This window comes from Haliotis asinina, chromosome 3, assembly GCF_037392515.1.
Source record: "Haliotis asinina isolate JCU_RB_2024 chromosome 3, JCU_Hal_asi_v2, whole genome shotgun sequence".
NCBI classification, from domain to species: Eukaryota; Metazoa; Mollusca; class Gastropoda; order Lepetellida; family Haliotidae; genus Haliotis; species Haliotis asinina.
In genome coordinates this window covers 44900256-44924253 of record NC_090282.1, presented here as the reverse complement: position 1 = coordinate 44924253, position 23998 = coordinate 44900256, and the positions used below count along the sequence as shown (strand labels likewise).

At 38.4% G+C, this 23998-nt stretch overlaps 2 protein-coding genes across 2 annotated transcripts in view; one reads left to right on the top strand and one right to left on the bottom strand.

The window, feature by feature from the left end:
- Positions 1-23998, bottom strand: part of LOC137278901 (eukaryotic translation initiation factor 3 subunit A-like) — a 34687-nt gene that overhangs the window by 4578 nt on the left and 6111 nt on the right. Inside the window, exon 2 of the mRNA XM_067811401.1 lies at positions 1119-1311. Within this exon, the coding sequence (XP_067667502.1) occupies positions 1119-1311 (193 nt within the window). The remainder of the gene's footprint in view (positions 1-1118; positions 1312-23998) is intronic.
- The window catches only part of LOC137278103 (organic cation transporter protein-like), a 512032-nt gene continuing 499762 nt past the window's right edge, over positions 11729-23998 (top strand). Inside the window, exon 1 of the mRNA XM_067810221.1 lies at positions 11729-11788. The gene's annotated coding sequence lies outside the window, so the exon portion shown is untranslated. The remainder of the gene's footprint in view (positions 11789-23998) is intronic.

Below are 23998 nucleotides of genomic sequence, written 5' to 3'. Positions count from 1 at the left end.
GTCAATTTTAGTACGACGTCGAAATAAAAAAATCCCCAGCAGATTGTTTGCCAGATTGTTTGCGGGAAACCGAGTGTGTCTGAATACCTTAGCAGACGTTACTATGAGAATCCTTGAATCTAGACCAGATCGGTGGACACCAGTCCTGATCAAGGACTCCCATTTCTCTGAATGTTTGTATTACACACACGAAGTCTTTCCAACTCTGCTGATTGCAGCTAAACTAGGCACGTGAAACCCTCTCAAGTAAATCTTGTCCTTAGTACTAATTCGGACTATTTGTATTATCAGGATGGATGGATACCAGGGGTTATCTGTTTGTCTTCACCTTAGTGATAACAACCACTGATTGGTCCCTGATTGGTCTCACATGGAGACGCCAACCACAAGGCATGTCAAATTCAAATCAGTGATCTACCTTCTGTTATTGGCGATCTGTGGTCTGTTTTTATATTGTATTTGTCTTGTGATATTAGTTTTAACTTTCCACGCTAGTTTTAATTCTAATTGTGTATTCTTGTTGTTTTGCTTCGTCGACAGGTTTTTACAATAAACATATATTCCATTTCAGTTTTAAATGTTCTCGTCACGATATGGCTAAAATATTGCCTTTGTGACGTTACATATTAACTAACTCACTCAATGTTTCTTCGAACAGATCGGACACTATAGTAAGGTAATAACACACAAACAGGATGACAGATGACCTCAGTTGCCCAGTCCTCCAAAATCAGATATAGCAAAATGCAAAGTCAAATTTTTCAAGACTATAAGACGATAATAAATACTTTCATTATCTTCTATCATTCCCTTTCTTTAAAGACTGTATGTGTACATAACATCTGTAGTTTCCTGTTTTGTCAACGTATTGTCAGTTTAGTCACCTTACAGCCTGATATCCAGACATTAATTCAACACCGATCTTCGATTTGTATCCAGTTGCTAAAGTAACAGCACCATGGCAGTTACCACATCAGTCCTCCGCCTTGCATCTTGCCATGACCAGAAGGGAAAGAGGAGAATATACTGCCCGCCCAGACTTGTGGACTTCAAATGAAAAAAATATAATGTATTTATTTTAGAATTGTTTTGATGTTCATTTAGTTAAGGACACTGACACCAGCATCTACCGAGTAGGCGTCTTGGAACTTCCGGAAACCAGTGCTGATTGTGGTTTCTACAGCAGCTTGATTAACCAAAGCGGAATCTGTCCGCAGATAGCACAGGACAATGATAATTGTGATTTGAAGCCTCGTGGATTGTGACAGTGTACGGATTGTTTCTTTTTCGATGAGACGTTGAACTGATCTTCTGGAAAAACATGTGGCTCTTCATAGCCAGTTGTGCACTGTCTGGTCGGAGATTCGGAACAGTCCAGGGATTTGAGTTGCTGTGGATGATGCGACCGTGTTGTCTAGACGAAGATGCCACACCTCATGCTACGACGCTTGTCCTTGTAAACGACCGATGGCGTTGTGTCGTTGAGCTTCTGTCGGTTTCCTAGTGGCTTTAAGTAATGTTGGGAACCACTGATGGGGCTTTTTCAAAGCCGACAGTCACAGGCTTCAGCTCAAGGTATTACATAATTTCATGATGCATTTCATGTAGGATGCATTTTAGCGATTGACTACAGACGTGAATGTAACGTTATGTTTTTGTTTAACGTTTCTTTTTCAAACGTTTTGATGTCGGCAACTTTTCCTCCACATGCTGGGATTCTGCGTGGATTGGTTTGCGTCAAATATTTTCCTTAAATTCATTTGTTTCTTACAGCTACATAACAAACGTTCGTTACATTCGTTCATCAGGCTTTATTACTGGCAAGAACAGCTACACATTTTGGCATAATACCGATAGTTCGTCTTAGTGATAACGACAAGATTCGTTTGAGAAGGGTTCAAGGCCCAGTTTAGTCTGCAAACAACAGTTGACTTTACAATGCATGTATTCTGTACACGTGAAGGTCCGGCGTAGTATAGGCCTTCAGCAACCCATGTTTGCCATAAAAGCCGACTCTGCTTGTCGTAAGATGCGACTAACGGGATCGGGTGATCAAGCTGGCAAATTTCATCGCTTCCCAATTGTGCAGACCGATGCTCATGCTGTTGATCACTGGATTGTCTGGTCCAGACTCGATTATTTACAGACCGCTGGAACATTGCTGAGTGCGGCGTAAAACTAAACCCACTCCCTCACTATGTCAATGATGTACAGTTTACAGAATTCGATAAGCGTGTTAATAAGGAGTATTTTCACCCTTGGACGCGATGGTAGCTTTAATGCGTGGGGCACATGGTATAATTCTCAGAGGATCTGATTTGTCAGAGAGTACCAACGTTTTATAATCGATTCTCAAAGCTTGATATAGGTGTGCCTATGGCAACTTTTGTCACCAGTGATATCCCAGAAGGACTCATGAACTCATGTCAGGAGAATTTCATGGCCAGTCAAGCAGCGGTACCCCTTGGGTAGCCAAACAATGCCGTGTGGATGTCGAATTATGGACAGGAGCGTTATCTTGCTTGAATACTATATTTGAGTGAAAACGAGACACTCACAGCGTTGCGTGATATCATTTATGATTATTTGTTGGTAACTCAAACTGTTAAGGGTACCAGGGCCATCAGGTGACAAGAGGCCCCACGCATGGACTTGGGGGTGGATGCTTTCACGTGCGTTGAAAGAAGTAATGAGGATACCTGTTACTGAAGCATCTAAATCTGGATTCGTCGGTGAATACGATCTGGACACCACAATGCTTATGTGCCATGGCCCAGAGACGTCCGTTGACGTAGACGTGTGTTCAAAAATGGTTTCCGGCTGGGTACGTAGCATTTGAACTCAAACACTGATGTAAACGTCTTAACACAAACATATGACTGATACGTCGGCCTAAAATATCCTGCAGCCTACCCATGAAGATGTTCAGAGTCACAAACCTGTCTCTCAGGCACAATCTTCAATGCTAGATGTATATCGGGCCTGTCGAGTCATTTATGATAATTTGCATTACCAGTTGCCTTGTATTTCTGGTAGAGCTTTATCATGCCCTGAATGAAAGCAGTTTGAATTTTGAAGCCATGATCTGTAGCACATTCTCCCAAGCCGTTCTCAACTCTCTGAGGCTAATTATTAGAGTCCTTTCAGCAGTTGTTCAGTATCACCATCTGGCCATGATTTCTGATGAACAGAAGCTTTGACGATACAGTGTACCCAGAGCAAGATACAATATCAGTAAACCTTCAAGCATTTTACATTACGTGACATGGTACTGGGGCTCTATCAGTGTGAAGAGCTATGTGAACCATATGTGAACCATTGTGATTACTGAATTCCATTTATTTCGTGTCTCTGTGCGATAGCCAGTGATATAATTATGGATGTTTTGGTCATGCATAATAGGGTGCTTATTGCAAGCTAATACCAGCCGTGGTCAGGTTCGCTGACTTGGTAGGCACATGTCATCGGTTACTTGATTGTCTGTTCCAGACTCGATTATTAACAGACCGCCGCCAAATAGCGAGCCTTACCACCCGATCCTGTGAGCCGCCTCTTGTGACATTTTTAAAAGAAACGTCGACGGTACCCCGTGATATTATTATGTTTTCATCATAACACCCCTACACTCTTGTTGTCGTATATTAGAATACCGACTTCTAAATGCCCCTCAAGAACCTCACTCCTACACTCTACTACTCATTATTATGTGTGTATATTTATAAGAAATATAAACATATTCCTGATTCGTGAATAACTTTCTATGTAGGCATAGGTATACACGCCAATGTCACGCCTAAAGCATGAATATACATGTGAAGGAAACTCGTTTATGTTGGAAGTGGGGTTACATCAGCTTTTATAGCACTATCTGAACTCACTCAACACATTGTTGAACATAGAAAGAACATATCATCTGTCGGATCTCTCAAATAAAGTGGATAAGCGTTAAGATAAAACTGAAAAGGATGTTGAAAAGTGATGGTTTTGGTATTAGGAATCGTGTTTCTGATCAAAATATACGAATAACGAATTTGCAGATGCGTTTAAGAGATCTGAAACATATTCTCTAAGAAACAATCTCATCTTCTTTTGTTATCTTGGTGATCCTAAGGAGAGTCGTGATAGAATATTGTAAATGACCTTTGATATGAAACTCTGAAATCCACACTGCTTCATCAACAAGTTGTGACCCGGTCCACAGATTAAGCCTGTAGGATTCGGCCTCGACCCTGGAAACCAACACAAAACATTTTATGGATCTTTCAAATCAGTTGCAGACGGGTTTAGAGAAAAATGAAGCGCGAACATCCTCCCTTGTGATTTGGAACGTTAGTAGATTACACAATAAGCAAGTAAGTCTTCTGTAACATTTTAAAGAAATTTGGAAAAAATATGTTTAATTGAAACCTGGGCAAAGGATAATGAAGATTGTAATGATATCTTCATGACATAAATGCTACCAATCAATACGCTCTACTTAAACACTTTTATCGTTAAAGTGGGGTTAAGCTGTGTATATTAAGAGTTCGTACAAGTTGGATTGACTCGGTATGTTATAACTCTAATTGTCCATTTATTGCAAGTTAGATCATATGTTGTGATGTCAACTCCAGGACTGGCAGTGAGTTAGACGATAGTGAAGATGACAGCATCACACACCTGCCTCGGGAAGATTTTATGTGCGATGCTACTCACCCATCACCTCCACCTACCAACAATAAGGATGGTGTTGTAAATATACTGGCCAAAATAAGTTGGGCATATTGGTACTTTTATGATTGATATCTTATCGGTGTGTCAATAAATAAATACACCACTATTCATGTTTTAAAAATTGACATATATTCCTAAATATCTTTGTCCACTTATGGAAAAAAGTTTCTAGATTTATGCCCACTGTTCAGTATCCAGATCGTCTACTTGTGTTAACGTTCCATTCCTTTTATGGACAGAATAATAATGTATGTTCTCTTGTGTTAACTTCCCATTCCCCTAAGGGAAAGAATGATAATATATATTCTCAAGTATTACAGTACTCTGATAGACTGCAGTATAGATGGATAAATATGAATATCCTAATGCTATGCAGTCAGATCCCGTGAATAATCTGTGTTTATTGCTATTACTTTATTATTTTCACAAATATTATGCAAATATAGTTGCATAATTACTGATGTGAACATGAATTCCTACCCGACGCGAGTGTACATACTGTTTAGTTCATTCTGTATTGCCATTGCATGTCGATGTACAAACACACTGAAAATCATTAACAAACAATTAAAAGAACGGTGTGGCATCTGTGATTAAGATAATATTGCTCTAAAACCGGCTTAAACATAACACAACTGATTCAGCCCACACTGTCAAACCATATATATATATATATATATATAGAGAGAGAGAGAGAGGGGGGGGGAGAGAGAGAGAGAGAGAGAGAGATAGAAAGATAGATAGATAGATATACATACACATATATCCATACACACACACACACACACACACACACATATATATATATTATATATATATATATATATATATATATATATATATATATATATATATATATATATATATATATATATTCATATATATACAAACACGGTGATCCACTCAGTTGACAAAATGGCTAGGCAACAAAAATGACTACTAGTGACGGGCAAAAAAAGTGAACGTTACAGCAGTGCCATGTCTTCTGTTCTCTTCGAGCTCGGGCTGTCTCGACCATCTGCAATGGCTGTATTTAAGTGACCGTCAGCGTTATGAAGTCTTTGAACAGCATATATGATTCCATCAGCTTTTCGTTTCATTTATGCTTAACTATTTTGTCTGTATTTTAGTTGTTCGTTAATTAAATTAAAATTGCGAAATATATGTTCATTCTACAATGAAGTGTTTGGCTGATGTCATAGTTTCAGGAAAGGAAAGTTATGTTTATTGAATTTTAATACTGTTAAAGGCAGTTACATCCTGACAATCCTTGAAAAAAAGAAGTTGTTTTGTGAATAGTTAGTGAATGATTTACAAGTCGGCCTTTTAACCCAATTTTATAATTACTTAAAAGCCAAATGCACACATATATTTATCATTCTAAAGTTTAATATCGTAATATTAAAACTTCGAAATACACGCTATTCTTTCAGTACCTGAAAACCATCGTAGAGACGTACTGAAGTTGGTGAAGCGTCTTCAGAGGCAGATTGTCTGGTCGAAGGGAAATAACTCCACAACTGTGTATCCTTTTAACGTATGCTTTGTGAATAATGGAACGTGACTGCTTACTGAACTGAACGTGTTCAAAACAGTCATGTGTTTGTGTTTGTGTTTGTGTGCATGTTTGTGTGCGTGTGCGTGTGCGTGTGCGTGTGCGTGTGCGTGCGTGCGTGCGTGTCTGTTGCTTCCTGGCATTTTCAGCAAGATACTGTTCCTGTGCAGTATATCCTTTACCTGTCATAGTATGCCTTTCATCACATTTCATTAAAAAAATTCTGTATTACGTTTATCCTGTTCTGTTCAACTAAGGTCGCGAAGATTGCGGACAGCACATCTGACAGATGATCAGTACCAACATACACCTAATTACATAAAATTACAACAAACATTAATAAATAAAATAAGGATTGCCAGGGCAATGACATAGACTATTTCGAAACTGAAGGCATATTGTGCAATACCTAATGATAATTAACAATCCAAATGACTCCAAAGGACAAGACAGGCAAAATAAAGAATAACATACGAAACAATAAAAAAAATATTCATTGGTGAAAAGATAAAAAATATAGCATACACATGATCGACTTTGTTTGGGGTTTTTGGGTAGCATGAACTGCTGCTACATCATGAATCATTCAGTCATCTTCATAATCAAGTGGTCTGGCAATGCTGCACACATACAGATGCACACTATCTACTCTAGGACGACAGACTGGAGAAATGTCAAGCATAAAATCATTTTTCCTTGGAACTGTAAATGTGTTGATGTCATGGCTGATCATAAAGATGGCAATCTTTCTGACTGACTTATCTTGTTAAGTTGCAATGAGTAACCTCAGTGAGTGAGGACCTGAAGACATCGTGCAGGCCTATATTATGTAAATTTCTGAACTGTCAGATAAATTTGATAATACAATGTTGTATGTTAGGGCTTCAGCTGAACAAAAAACAATGTACAGATGCATATATAGAGATATATCTAAACATATTTATATAGTGTAATTCAGGGCATTATGCACTGATGCTAAATTTTAAACAAAGGAAAACATGAGAAAAACATTTGGTAAAAAAAGCAGGAAAAAATAATATTTCATACAAAATTGATGTTAAATAAATCAGAAAGCAGGAAATAGAATCTGAGGGCATCTAATTTAAAAAAAAAAATCTAAATGTTCTAAATGTTCGGATGGTGCGCGGGCCACAACTCTAAATTGATACGATCATGGTAATTCTACCTGCATTGTTGCAGTGGCCACAGGGTGGAATGGTAGTTTGATTCACCATTTGATTCAGTTGTCAGCAAATAGAGATAGGTACATTTTGAAAAGAAACTGTGACATCACTATTACATAGTAACGTAACAGCCTTAAAATATATTAAGTGACACCCCAAATATGAACAATACATACTTCATTCAAATTCTATTCGTGTCTTTGAGCTATTAAAAACCCTTCTTGCCACCATCCACTTTTAAAAAAGAAACTGTTTATAATCTTGCTACTGGTCAATACGACATCGTCTTCTGTTGGTTGCCCGGCCATGATGGCATTTCTGGCCGATGGAGGAACTAATAAATCTGTGACACTGCACCTAGTCCGGATTTAAGTACAATAGGAAACCCTTGGGATGAGATTCAAAGAAGACTCAACTAAGGCCGAACTCCATCAAGCTCTTTGCAGAGTATGGACCCATGTCCCTGTGGTTTCATCAACCGGCTAATTTAGCCATGTACAGACGATGCAACGTCGTCACCTGAGGCCACACACTATACTTACTTTCAGTTATCTTATTGCTACAATTTTTGTGCAAGTCTAAATATAATTCACAAAACTAGGTTAGCCATAATTGTCAGGTTTGAACCCTATCCTCCGTTTTGGTTGTTATTTAGAGCGACTTAAGGTGTGTGCTTCAAGAAACATCTTTCGGTGTGACCAGAGAGACAATATATGTGACGTTTCTTTTTTGGATCTGCTTAATTTACAGGATGTTGCTGGCACCTGTGCGTGTAGTTCAAACATTGAGGCTTCATCAATTTATTGTGACATCGAAGGCCCTGCAAAACAAACATCTGCTGGGTTGAATTCACATTCTTGAAATGAATCATATGGCCACATGGGGAGTATTAAGGCCCACTAGGCTAAAACGAAAAATATGTTACATCTATTTCACCAAATACTACACAAACTCTACGCTTCCATTTCATCGCCAATCATTTTTCGTGAGTATTCTCCCTTTGACCATTGACTGGCTCTTCCGGTATTCTGTTGTGAATGTCTCTGAGCACGACTCAAATCACATTCACCACTACACTGAAAGTGATTTCGTTCTATGGGCTATGTTATGTATGAATTGCTTTCTATCATATTTCTCTCATATATGATATGTTCTAAATAGGAGATAAATGAAAGTGTTTGTATGAATACTTGTTTTAGAAAACAACATATGAATAACATACTCCCAATGAAATGAACATCTTAATCATGCGGGTGCATGGACATCCACGTGAGTATGGAAGATCATGACCTCAAAATCGAGGAGACCTTTTCACGAATATGTATAAAGAGGTGCTTCTTTCCAAACGTGCTCTAATCGGATGACATCTCCTCGGCATTTTTTCATATACGTGTAGTATTGAATTCCCTTCACAAATACGCAAGGTTCAGCGATGTACACTGTTATAATGTATGGTCATTCATAGTAGATGTTTCGTTCTCGTGACAAACTTCAATATAAGTCCAATGTTTAGTGTTTGAGTGCACTGTACCTATTCGTGACACTTTCAGTCCACAACTGAAAGATCGTGGAGTAAATACCCACCAGAGTTCTGAATGAATCACATTTTGTGTGATACAGCAAAATGGTTATCAGTGGATGTTACTGAAGCCACCTGCTACTATCAGGTTGATTGAAAGCACGATGAAATGTGTCATGGGCATATATTGCGATAAATATATGATGCAAAGTTTACAGTGGAGTCCTTTCAAATATCATTTAATATTTGTAATGTGTTTCAGGTGTAAACTGTAATATGGCTTAAGGGTGTACTATCTATTTCATCTCAGATGTGATAAGTTAAATGTTAGAAAAGAATATTTCCGTTCTTTTGTGGGCATCTACTGACAGTGGAATTACGTCCATTTTCCTTCTGAGAAAGTAACTGTTATGTAAGCAATAGATTCACCACCCGAATTTGCTCTAGACATATGTCATACTTTCCTTTTGCATTTCATTAATCGCGGGCAGAGTCTACCATGATCCAGCATTAAACAGCGGAAAAGTCATTAAACATGGAATACGATTTTTTCAGCAAGGTACAAATTTTAGCACATATTTTGCTCCCATCCTGGATTCAGTACCAAAACTTTTAGTGTGAGGCATGTAATCGCCAGTACACAGTGTCAGCAACCTACCCATCCATCCTGGCTTCCATAAAATTGGAAGTATGACAACTAGTAGTCCATATCTAGACTTTCTGCTATCCAAAATGGAGTACATGTTACATTTGGACACTTTCTAAATGTATTCATAGCTATAGGCCACGAGAAAGTGAACTATTTTGGCATGACCGCCCTGTTTACATAATGCACACACTTTCGGATAATGGAATTTCTTGGCCTATACTGGGTGGTCTTTTGGGGACCAGAGTTGATGCCAAATCGTGATACTGAGGAAATCATTACTTTCACTTCCTCTGATGAACAGACTTCTTGATCTTGAAGAGACCCAAAGGGTTCGGTATGTTTTCCGGTTTCAGTGATGCAAGAATGCGAGGTCATATCTGCCATGTCTTAATCTTGACAAGTTTGTCAACGTGAATAAGTTGCAACCCGGTGAGAACAACACTATTTTAAAGTGATGGGAATTTCCTCCTCATCTGACACTTTTACGCCATGATGGGTAGAGCCACCATTGTACTAGAAGAGCTCGCCATATGAATTCTGTTGAAGTATTTTGATATAACTTATTGGCAAGCATGAGTTCGAACATATTCACATTTGGTTGTGAGGCATGTCTTCCAGCCTCAGGAATTGCTTTACCATCGTGAACAAACTTTCTGAACGGGGCATTTTCTTCCCATGCACAAAGCCGTTTTCGAGAAATGGGGTGAGGATCTACCCCAGAGTTTACTATTCCCGAAAGAATAACCCAATAGACATGTGCCACAATAAACATGAGTGAATCGGCGGTGCCAACAGCCACAACCATCCAGGAACTCTCGGAGACACATGTTGAACAAGGTTTACTTCTCAGAGAGATACCAAATGGAAGTAGTTGCCAAGCAGCTACAATGTACTACAAGACGCACAACTAGGCATACTGGCGATGTTTACCCACGCCCTTCCTCGTGTGACATGTGGAAAAGTCATATATAGTCTGGTTCATAATTATTGAGAATTTTTCTTCTTACTTTGAGCTATCCTAACACCTCAACTAATTCACTGATACTTAAAACTAAGTAATGGTATAAGGGAGGTAACTCATCTTGGCCTACTGAGTATAGTACAATTAGAGTTACCTCCCCTGAATTTGTAGCAGACGTCATTTTCCTCAGCACTGTCAACAATGTCTGCTGAAGATAAAAGAAGGTTGATTTTTGAGTTGTGTAATCAAGGAATTGATGATGTAAATACACTGGCAGAGAGAACAGGAACTCCTCTTTCTACTGTGTATAGGATTAGGAAGAAGTTTAAAGAGGGAAAGGATTTTGGGCACCAGAAAGGAGCAGGCAGACCCAGAAAATTGGACTTCTCAGATCGCGTCCGGCTGGGACTTTGAGCGTCTAAAAAGCAAAGGGCAAGCATCTCCAACATCAGGTATGAAATGATAGAAAGGGGATCAACAGTTGTATCAAAATCTACAGTTAGAAGAAATTTGATTGATCTTGGATGGGAGAAAAAGACTGGAATTCCTTCTCCTCTCATGAAACAAGAACATAAAGACAGGTGTGTTGAGTGGTGTTTGACACATGAAAACTTTGACTGGGAAAATGTGATTTTTACTGATGAAAGCTCAATATGGGTATATCCCAATAATGTGAAAATATGGACAAAGTCTGCGTCAGCACCGTTGTATCGACGACCTAAATACAGCCCAAAGTTTCATGTATGGGGAGGGATATCCTTATTAGAAACGACCCCGCTGTGTGTGTTTGAGGGAAATCTGACAAGTCAACGCTACACTAACATATTAGATAATTTTCTCCTTCCAAGTGCACATGTGTTTTATGGAAATGACTGGATTTTGCAGCAAGATAATGATCCTAAATACACCGCAAAACATGCCAAGCAGTGGTTTCAGGAGAAAAATGTAACTGCATTACCATTTCCTGCATATAGTCCTGACTTAAATCCCTTTGAGAACATTTGGGGGATGATGAAGGAATGTGTGAATCAAAAGGGGTTGACAAAAATTGAAGACATGAAGAGATAAGTGGTCCGATACTGGGACAGCATAACTCACGAGACACTAACCTCTCTGATAAGAAGTAAGCCTACCCGTCTTAGACTGTGCCGTGAAGCTCAAGGAGACTTGATAAAATATTAAATTGTTACCTACACAACATGAAAAGGTCAGTTCACTTTCACAATACATTCAATTTTATCTGATTTGTTCTCGTTTAATGATATGAAATGCTTTAGCTATTCTCAATAATTTTGAACCATACTGTAGTTAATGAAATGACCCCAACTGTTTATATACTCCTTCTCTCATAATTCTGATCATTCTTCTTCTTGCCAGTCACGACCTTCATTCAAATTTACGTACTTAAATTTTCTCTGTGTTATTTGTAGTCCCTGCATTCTGATTGGCTGAATTGGGTATGCTGTATTGCAGTCATTTCCCATTGACAGCAATATTTGAAATGTAATCTGGAACATTATGTAGAGCCATTTTGTACGCATTATAATGAAAACCGATATGCAATAAGTAATAGGTTTATGACGGATATGTGATATGCGGTATGTGATAAATAGAACAGCAATGGCACGTGCTGCGTTCCTGCCTGTTTAGAGTTTACCATCGTGTAATCTACAACTCAGCCTGTGTAGTTACACTGCCCTCCAACGTCTCCTTATGGGTTTATTAAAAATGAAATGCTCTGAATATGACACATGTGGGACAGAATCCTTATTCCATAATCATCTAACCCCATGGTATGTGCCTCCAAGAACCTGTGGTAATCGTAGGTGGCAAACAAATGGGTAGAGCCGTCAGGAACGGTAACTTACTTGTTTGACTGCACACACTGTCAGTCACATGTTTGTCAGGTCCAGCCTTTAATACAGTTAATCTTTACATATTATATATCATTCGAAAATAGTACTTGCTTTCAAGTAAAATGATTATGAACCAGGATCACTGAGCCAGGTTCAGCCGGGCATTGTCGTCTGTCATTATTATCATGTCATCATTATTTTTTTGGTCTCAGTTACCCGTCATGCGCTGTATTTTTATTACACGTGAGTAAAGAAACTAAACACGATGCCATTACAGATGAAAGTGTTATGTGTTAAAGTGATTTCTTATAGTAGAATTTCCGTCGTGACAGCGCGTTATCTGTATATCAATTCATCCATGGGTAATAACGTTTTGCTCATTATTCGTGTTAGCTGAAACTTTGTATGTGAGCTACGTACATTTCAAAACATGTATCAACTATACAAGACATCTGATTACGTCTTCCATCAGTAAAGTAAGAATATTGTTACAGATCATATATTCATCGACGTGAAATGGAATCGCATTACACGGGCATGAGCCGAGAGCAGACGTTTAGACGAGTCTCAGATTCCACAGATGTAACTATGTTTCAGGTATTGAGTTTCGAGTTCTAGTCGGCTGAAAAAATATATCATAAATTTATTTAAATAGTAGGCAGTACGTCAGAACCGGCAGTGAGAAACACGAAATGAGGCAATGGTTTCCTGTTCCCGTTTCCGTTTCCAGATAATTCCGCCTCTGTGTTGTACACTCTTTGAGCATTCAATACCACGTTTTGCGCGGTTTTTCCGATTGTGAACATTTTTAAGAATAGCCTTATCGTCAGATAGTCAGTAAAACTTCAGTTTTAGTATTGTACATGGCAGTCTAACTTATTGAAAATAAATCTGTGATTATATTAAACCGTCTCACTTAAAATGTCTCACTTCAAGTGTCATACATTTGGACAGGGCAGTTCATCCCCTGTTGACAAGGCGTAATATTCTACTCATACAGTTTCTTATGAACTTTCTGGATTTATGTCGGTGTCTACATGTAGATTTTGTCGTAAGCCATGCCATGTCTGTTCTGTGTGTAGAAGACACGCTCGTGAAAACAGTCATTGTTTTCGTTTTTGTTGGAAAGAATAACTTACCTTTGTAAATGATCTGTGCACTCCATCAGCTTTTGGTGGCGGTTCCAATGTTGAACTCATTTGGAAGGAAAATGGTCTCTTTAAACTCATGACAAGTCATCAGCTAACAGGTTTTGGTAGAGGATTTGTGTGGGTTTACTAGTTCCCCTCTTCGTCTTGCGATGAAGTGTCTGGGTGTCTGGGTGTCTGGGTGGGAGTATGTAAGACATTCTCCCGGTGAAGATGAATACTAGATTATTGGAAATGCTTTGGCCTGAGCCTAAAACTACGGTGTTTCTTGCAAAATGATACATTGCACGTATGTGTTGTTACTAATGCCACGGCTAGGCTAATTCCCTCCTTATTATGATTGTCGAGTTATATGATGATCTGTCTACATAAATGTCTAAGTGAGAGTACCCACAATGTCGATAATCTGGCTGCTGGGGAAGCAGATCGTGGTTTTATCAGACCCTCAGCAATATGATAAGGACTTATTGTTTAGAGACTCACAACGATTGGGATGAAGACCTGTTTTGCTGCAATTCTCAAAAAAAAAAGAACCTATAGATGCTGTTATGGAGTTTGCTTAATGAGTGCATATAACCGGTTCAAACAAGACAACATTGCTCAATTACAGTAAAATCATCACTTTACAAATTTCCTGAACATGATTATTCCGAACGTGTTTGGTAATTTCACAGAGGGCTATTACAGCCACTTGGTCAGGGTAACATGTCAGTATCTGGTGTAACAACCATGAGCTTGGCCGCGCGGACCCTTAGAAGAAAGGAGATACCGAATGCTGTCTTGAGGAATGTTTTCATACTTTTGCCGAAGGTGTTGTAGTGTCTTAAGTGACGGATAACGCTGGCGTAAGCGTCGATCAAAGTATTCCACAGATGTTCAGTGGAGGACAAATCGGGTGATCGAGAAGGCCAAGGCAACACCTGAACATTGTTTCGCTGGAGGAAGTCCTGTCAAACACGTGCAACGTGAGGTCGAGGACTGTCATGTTCTAAAGATCAGACGTTAACGTCGACAACGGGAACTGGTCTTCTTGCAAAACGTATGACTGTTCATAGCCACTTGCGCTGTGTCTGGTCGGAGATTCGACGCGGTCCGGGGATTTCATTTGCTGAGGTTGATGCGGCCGTGGTGTTTGATCGAAGATGTCTCGACCCAATGTAACGATCCTGGGCGGCGGTGGTAAGTCTAGGTCGACCTGACCTGGGTCAGTCATTAACACTCGAAGTATTGTTGTACCGGGTCCATGGGTTTGGGCTGGTCTGTGCCTTGCCACCTTATGTAATACCCGTCCTTGTAAACGGCCTCCATCTAGGGCCCATACAGGAAGCAAATGTCCCCATGGACCCTGGTATGGTGATCTACCTTCAATTGCTGGTGACCTTTAGCCCAATTCTGTCTTGTAATCCAATTCTTGAGATGCATGCTCGTTTTTCTTCAAAAATACTGTGATTTTCTAGTTCGTTTTACTGTCCTGGCAGGTTTTTTTTTTATAATTTATAGTATTTATGGTGAATTTACAACATGTTTTAGTCGTCATATGGCTGAAATATTGCCGATGTGACTGCAAATCTTAACTCTCTTACTGACTCTACACGGCCGTTGGCGTTATCTCGTTGAGCTTCGGTCAGTCGTTTCATTGTCTTGTCGTCTACAGTGGCCAACAGCAATATATGTGGAGTACCACTGATATGAAGTTGTAAAGCCTACAGTCACAGGCTCCTGCTAAAGTGATACACAATTTCATGATGCGTGTGCATAACATGTGGTGTCCGGTTTAGTGTAAGGTTTAGTTTTGGTTCAGTGTTTCCTTTTCCAGACGTTTTGTCGTCAGCAACAATTCACCCATATGTTGAGATGCAGCATGGATAGGTTTGTTTAAAATATTATCCGAAGATTCAGAATTTTCCTATGGACATTGTCTCTTTTTGAAAAGGATATATACTGTTTGAGTTTCTGGAATTTTAAAGCACATGAAGGACCGTTGGTCCAGTGGTAGGTTGGAGTTTTTACAATCTTCTTGCTAATGAAAGGTCTGTAATCAAAACGTAAGACTATGAGAAATCCTAGTCCTGGAGATACAATTCGAATGTTTTGTTCAGTTGCCGGTCAAGCTTTACAGTCTAGGTGCCAGGGAGCAAGTGTTATTGACAGGAGAGGCAGTGATACTGATTATGTTGAACTACCTTTGTTTTGTGGACAGCTATCATGGGGAAAGTGGCAATTTACCTACTCAGAGAGCTGACACATTTTCTCCTGTAGATACATCTGTGACATCTGTTATTTTGTGACGTTTGATGACATTGCTGACTCTTCTAGGCCTATGTAATGTAGATGACAGATCAGTACCCCTATCTGAGCTAAAGGCCCAAGTGTCAGAAATACTTTAAGAACTTGATTATTATTTCTCGCTCGTACATGCGTAGATACATGGACACTGTACCTGTGAAACATTACCCCAACAGTCAATCTTGCACCCGAAAAATGCAGTCTGGACACACTGAACAATATCATTATTGCACCATGTCTGAGTGGCTGGAGTTTACTCAGCATTCACCTCGTCAATTGTGTATCACAACTGTTAATTGCACAACATTCTTTGATTGTTTTAGGAGTTTGAATGACATTTAGAAGTGATGCACACGTGGCAGAGAAGGATTTGGAGGAAAGAGTAAGTATATACGCGAAAACGTGGGCTTCCTGATGAAAAATGCTGGCATCCATAAAACTCTCTTCTTTTGTTGTTTGTTGTTTTCACGCTCAGTTCTGATGCGTGTAGAGTTCAGGGTTACATTGTTGTTTTATTTTGAAAATCGAAAAGAAACAATGTCTTGTGTCAACTCAATATCACATGTGCCTATAACATACAGTTACGTTGATAGATTAAATCTCAGAAAGCGTATACGAAAAAGGGTGATACTTTGTTGACGATAAACATTCAGACGACAAGGAAATGTATACATGTAGATATGACCAAGCATCATTTCATAACACAAACAGTGGGTTGGAATGTGTAATACAATTGAGCCCACGCTGTCCCCACGTTACATGTGTGATGGACACGTAAAACGTGTCACTAGCACCCCCGTCTACATCAGTGGAGTCCCACGCATACTACAGTTGAGATGAGTCTCAGGAAACTGGCCTTGTATGATGCAGTTGGCACGCTGTGTTGACAACAACTTCAAACGTCATCTATTAAAACATCCTGAAAATAAGGCTGGGAAATACAGCCGTTGGGCAGAATGTATTTCACCATCAACGATATTGAGTAGAAACGTTGAAATTTATCAGTAACTTCAATATGTTCAGGATACGCTGCGCTTTACCTTTCCTAAAACGAAACGTTTGTTTCAAGATTGCTTTAGGGGAACAGTCCATATCTTAGAAACTTCTAATCCAAATTTGCTGAATTTGCTGGATGTTGTCATTTTCACCAGAATGGACTGTACAGGTTTCTGGAGTGTTTCTCCCAGTAAATGATTACAATTAATTCTAAACATAAATGTTTGTTCACATTGCTGTCATCTGTAAAGCGTCACTTCAAAAGAGTGCGTGACTGTTATACCATTACTTCCCGTTAATGAGAAGGGCTGAAACACGAAAGTCAAATAATGGAAAAAGGTTATCCGTAAATACAATTGTGGTGATGAATTCTGTCATCAGCTGTTGAAATGACGCATCTGTCTGATCACATTGCGCTGAACATGTGGATGTGTATTACTTATTTAAAAGAAAGGGGACAGACACATTTCCCGTGATCACATTGTGTAAATTGAAAGAGTTGGACTAGTTTTGACGTCAATAAACAGACAGGTTTCCGGAATCACGCAGTATGGGGCCACACAGAGTAGATGAATTGATCCCAGCTATGATAGGGCCGGAACTAAACGGCTCGGGATCCGGAGTTACAAACCCATTTTTGTCCATCAAGGGGTGGTGTCCGCAAATATACCGAGAAATATATGTGTACGCCATTTTGTTAAGATGTCTGTCGCATATTCGGGTGTATTTGTCCCATTAACTTCCCAGTGAAACAGTTTTATGAATTTATTCCCTGTGATAATATGAAAATCACGCGAATTAGCATATCAACATTTTCCCTTTACAAAAGTTACTTGACTATGTCAAATAATAGATAAGTTTTTTGGTGGTTGTTAATAGAACTAAGAACAACAGTGTGTAATGTCCACTAAAAGAATGCAGTGTTATGATTTTAGATACATGTACATTGTAGGATCATCATCACAAAAACAATGTACAGAATCCATATGACTTAACTACGTATCTTCTATATCTATTATAACTGATTATATTACGTTCTATTTAAATAAACTTTGCCTGACAGATATAAATCAATAATTTCCTTTCATTTGAAACATGAGGTTGGTTTGAAAAGCTGCAGGAATGTAATCGTATACTCTTATATTACTTGGGATAGGTCGAGTTCGCAATCGTCACGAAAATGCCATTTCAGTGTTGTTAGAGTCTGTACGTTTCTCCTCGTTAATATCTACACCGCATGCAATACCGGGGCTTAGTGTCGAAGGCAGGTACCTGGAATTTACTGTCCTTCTGTACGTTGCACATGTGTACGAACAATAAAACGTAGTACTTTGCCAACGACTATCTCAATCCTTCTTGTGCGTTTTGGGAATGAAATATACAAACATATTGTGAAGGTCTTTGAATTACTCGGTGAACATATGCCTGATATTTATCATAAATAACAAATCCTGCTAAGCACAGAATGATGCGTGAAATATGGTATGTGCCTGAGCAAATGTTGAGAATTTTAATCCATTTTATGAATCCATGGCAAAATGGCGACGTGAAGCATATCCTGCAGCTGCCACACTAGTGGCACCCGTTAGGAACACATGCAAAGGCATCTGAAAGAAATGAACGTACGGAGAAGTCAGCTTCGCCAGTTGGGTCGAGCGTAATGTTTTTCTCTGCACTTTAAAGCATATACATTATGAAGTCATATTGACTTTTAACGTATACAATAATGACTTTGTCTAGCATGTACATCCCCGTGACGATGCACGCCAGTGACATCACGGTTTATACAGTGCATTCCACAGTACCTGAAACATCATTCGAACCTTTGCGTTTCCTGTTGGGATCTATGTGTCCTCTGTGATGTGTACTGAGATGTATTCCGACTGTTTTGAAGTTCAATGACTAGCGAGCACTTTAGCCTTTAATCCATTAAAATGAGCCATTCACTACAATGGTTCGAACAAGAGTAGTAGGCTTTTGGAAAGTGAATTATTATCTCTTACAGGAGAGAAAATATGTTGTTCTGGGAGACTATTAAAACAACGCTTTATGATTATGAAGATGCAAATGAAAAGGTTCCCTCCAAATACCCCATTAATGATCATTTGTCATAGAAAAATTACTTCTAATGATTTGGGGTAAGGCAATTTATGTTTCATGCAAAACAATCACAGACGTAGTAGACGTAGACAGGACCGACGGCTTCAAGGATGTTGATGTACCTGTCAATAGCATTACGAAGAATGAAAAGTGAAAAGCGTTGGCCCCGATGGGCAGAATTTCAAAACTTCTTTGAGAGATCTGGGCTCATTTCTGCTAAATTATTAAACTACGGATATAATAAAGGCAACTTGTCAGTCGCCCAAAAGCAAGGTCTTATAACGTGTATCCCTAGGGGAAATAAGCCTAAACAATCCATAAAAACTGGCCACCAATATCACTATTGTACACTTCTCATAAATTGGTTCAGCAGCAATAACCAATAGATTGAAACGAGTTCTGCCAAGTATTATTAATGAAGAGAAAAAAGACTTTATTAAAGGGAGATCCACAGGTGAAGTTTGATTAACGATCTCATGGAACACACAGAGACCTATCAGATACCAGAACTAAGTTTACCTGTAGACTTTCCAAAACATTCGACTGGACAGAATTGTTTTTATTTAAAAAAAATATTTTTTTTCTACAGATTTTATCGTTTCTTAATTTTGGTTCAAGCATTATAAATAGATTAAGACGCTTTATAATGATATAGAATCTAGGATAGTAGTCAGTAGTTTTGCTACACAATTTTTTTACGATTGGACGTGGGGGCGTCGTCAAGGAGATTCTGTTGCACCATATTTGTTTATTCTTTGTATGGAAATATTAGGTATAATTCTAGGTAACAATGATAACATTAAAGGATAAAATGATGAAAATTAAAGTATCGGTATCAAAGAATATGTTCTGTCGCAATTTTCCGACAAAAATCTCTATGCACTTTTGAACGTCTTGCAAATATTAAACGCTGACAAGAGAAAACTCATTTGCGTTAGTTCTGAAAAGAGATCACCTTACAAACTATGAAAAGAATATAAACATGACTATTGTCAAATAGGTCTTTATATCCTAGAAATTAAATTTGATATCGGCCTTGAAACTATGATTTAAAGTAATCATAGAGACAGAACTGCAATCAACCAACCAACCATTCATTCAATCAATCAATCAATCAATCAATAAATCAATAAATCAATAAATCAATAAATCAATAAATCAATCAAGAACATGGTGGGGTCAGGATACCAGAATGTTCCTTCCAGAATGTGTAATCCAAATGTATTTCAGATTTTGGACAGATGTTTTTTTTTACAGTATGGGAAGTCTTTATTGCAAATATAGTATCAGAAATCCAAATTAAAATCAGACTATCTGGAATAATTCCAACACAACTATTGATGACAAACCGATAGCTAACGTAAATTGGAAGACTATAGGTGTAGAGTTTGTTGATGAAATTGTACACGAGGAAGGTAGGTTATTAACGTTCGAATAATTTTCGAAAAATATCAAATAATAACAATTTTCTAATTTTTGAAGGAATGTAAGCAGCAATAAGGCCATGCGCACACAAACATAAAATTTTAGGCATTTTCAGAACTCCCTTTAATTACCAGCCCTTAAATAATTCCTCAGAAAATAATCATTTATATAATACTCTTTTTAATTCATCCTTCATCACACTACCATGCCATTCCAAATGGGAACGTGCTGTAGACAGATGTTTCACTGACAAAGAATGGATGAATTATAATATTATCCAAAACAACGTACTAAATGTACCGACCTTAGGTGGTTACAATACAGGAATATCCACAACAAGAAAATATTTTCTCTACAAGATAAAATATGTAGACTTACCACTCTGCTCCTTTTGTGGAAAAGATCAAGAAACTACTGATCACGTATTTTGGAAATCTCAAGTTGTAAACATTGAAGTGAAGTAACAAAATGGCTTCATACTGTTCAACTATCAGTAAACTTTGTAAAGGTTTTGTTTAGAATTAAAGGTGAAAATAATAATTCTATAAATGTAATCATCCTTCCAGCCAAATATATTCAAGTGTGCTACTGGACACTATTTGCCTATTATATACTATATTAAAAAAAAAACAAGAAATTTTTACTTAATGTCTCCATTTATCAAATGGTACGGCACATTTTTTAAAGTTCTGGCCAACGTTACAGTTAATGCTGTTAGGATAGATATATTTTAACTATATTACCATGTACATGTTTACTGTGTACATGCTTACTGTGTACATGTTTACATATCATGTACCTCAGATGAATCACAATGTACTGTTTTCTGCTTGCTAGTGTGCTCCTAAATATGCTTGCAAAAATATAGTCAATATTCAACATAGAAACAAACAAAAAACCTTTATCTGCACAATGTTTGAGTGGATGGGGAAGACCGGTCTTGATACCTGGTGACTCACCCATGCATGTACTCTTGAAACAATTGTCTCAAGTTAGAGTTAGCTAAGAAATCAAATTCCATGTCATCCCAAATCACATTCTGTTATGCTGATCTAAAAGATATGATACAAGATTTGTACACTACTAAGTAGTTACTTATCAACTATTCAATAATTTTAGGAATAAATATATCAAAATAGTAATGAGAATTGGTTAATTGTCTCACCTAATATATAAAGTGTGGATTAACAAACCTATAAGAACTCTTGGTGCAAACGTAGTAAGAAAACAACACACAAGCTAAAGTCGTGAACTAACACAATCGCTCTATGATGCATTAATAATGTCAAACACATATTCTCAGAAACGTCTTATCGGAGACGTAAGGTTCAGGTGTGTGTAATATGACGCATCTAAACTAGAATCCAACTGAGTCAAAAGTTTTTGGTGTTCATATTAATCCTAAAAAAAGAAACTGCAAACTGGAATATAAGACCAATCGACAAAAACACATTTCCGTTTCAATAATGATCAATAACAATATACAGATGTTGTACTGAAATACTGCACATTATCTTTAATACATTTTATTCAAAACAAACCTCGAAGTATAAGTCCTTGACATTGAAGACACGGTTCAACTCGTGCTTGTTTAAGAGGCGACTGGTGGGATCGGGTGGTCAGACTCGCTGACTTGGTTGACAGATGTTATCGTTTATCCAAGTTGCGTAGATCGATGCTCATGCTATCGATCTCTGGATTGTCTGGTCCGGACTCGGTTATTTACACACCGCCGCCATATCGCCGTGAATGCTGTGATAGACAACAACCAAACCAAACCAACCTTCAGGTTATTCCTGACTTAGGATGAATGCTTGGAGCTTTTGAAGGTACTGCTGTGTGGGTTTGCAGTATACAGTTGGCTGGAATTCGTTGTTTTTGTCTTTACGTACATTAAGGAAGGGCGGTTCGAGGGATAGAGGAGTTGAGGTTTTCCAGTTCCGCTCTAGCAAAGGTGTCATCTACAAGTAAATAAAGAAGTCATCGCAAGACGACCCCACCTCTGTTCTACTTAGTTAAAAATGGCACTGACCGAGATCATCTTAGACAGGATTGTGCATAGTGCAACAGCTATCCTACACAGCCGTTGCAACAGACAATAAAAAAAACACCCATCTACATATAAACGAAGAAATTTCAGTTCCCATCCCACTTATTTTTTAATCTTTAGCTGTAAATTCTGTGTCAAGAAACTTTCAACATTGATTTAGCTGTCAGAAACAATATTTACAATAGAATTAAAGTCATATGAATCCCGCGGTACACCCCAAATAAGTAACACCGGGGGCAGTGTATCACTTTCAGTGTAACTGTGAACATGCTAATATTGGCTAGGTTACATTTTTAATAATATCCCAATACTGTCACGGCATGGGACACTAGAAATCGTAGCCAGGTCGGACGTTAGACCAGAAATACTAGCCTTCCCCATTGCGCATACTGACGAGACGTCAAGTCAGGGAATTTGGGAATCACAACCTAATTTCCAAAGTGTACACAAAGTCAACTATATCAGACTAGATCAGTGACAAATTTGGAAAGGTTCGAGAAGCATTTAACAGTCAAGAAATTACACATCTTCTGCTTGCTATCAACCCATGAAAGACTGCAATCAGTCGTAATACTCGTGTTTATAATAATGTTTGTATCTTTTGTCACCCGTCTTGTGTTTGACAACAAGCTTCTTCACTTCATAGTAACTGTACCCAAATCTAAGAACTGTTTGAACACTATCTCATACAGCATGCTTCTAATCCGGTCTAAGGGCATGAATCAACGGTTTAAACATTGTCTCATACCTTATGCTTCTAACCCAGTCTATGGGCAGGACTCAACTGTTTAAACATTATCTCATACCGTATGCTTCTAATCCGGTGTAAGGGCATGACTCAGCTGTTTAAACATTATCTCATACCTTATGCTTCTAATCCGGTGTAAGGGCATGATTCAACTGTTTGAACATTATCTCATACCTTATGCTTCTAATCCGGTCTAAGGGCATGATTCAACTATTTAAACACTATCCGATACCGTATGTTTCATTCTATGGACATGGTTTGCTTGACAACGGTATTAGAAGCTGCTCAGGTACGATGCTCCTGTTGGTTATGAAGTTGTTCGCCCCTTTCTCCACAAAGTGCATCAAAGACCCTTGTATACAAATTAAATAGCATGTGTTATTTTATACATTCTATTGTTACGAGTGTGTATTTTCTGTATATTATGTTATTAATTCAGCAATAGTCATTATTGGGCTACAGTGTTTAGTGTTTTGAATAATAAATATGGTAGGTCGCATTTCGTATGATAGATGATCCGCGTTTTTAAGATTTTCGCAGCAGACTTGTCCGGGAATTATCTGCCCTTGGCTTCTTGTTTGTTTATTTCCGGGAGACATTGTTTCGAGGGCATTCTACAGTGTTGGCGATGGCAGTAAGTGCTCGTATTTTCGGGAAACGACTGAAAATGTATATAAATGCTAGCTGCCGTGTTGTGAGGGAGACAGACACACATTCGGACATTCACTGGAGTTACATTGCCAACGTTCTATCCGTCAACGCCTGAAACTGCTGTCAGACTGCTCACTGTTCATTCTGCACGACTGCT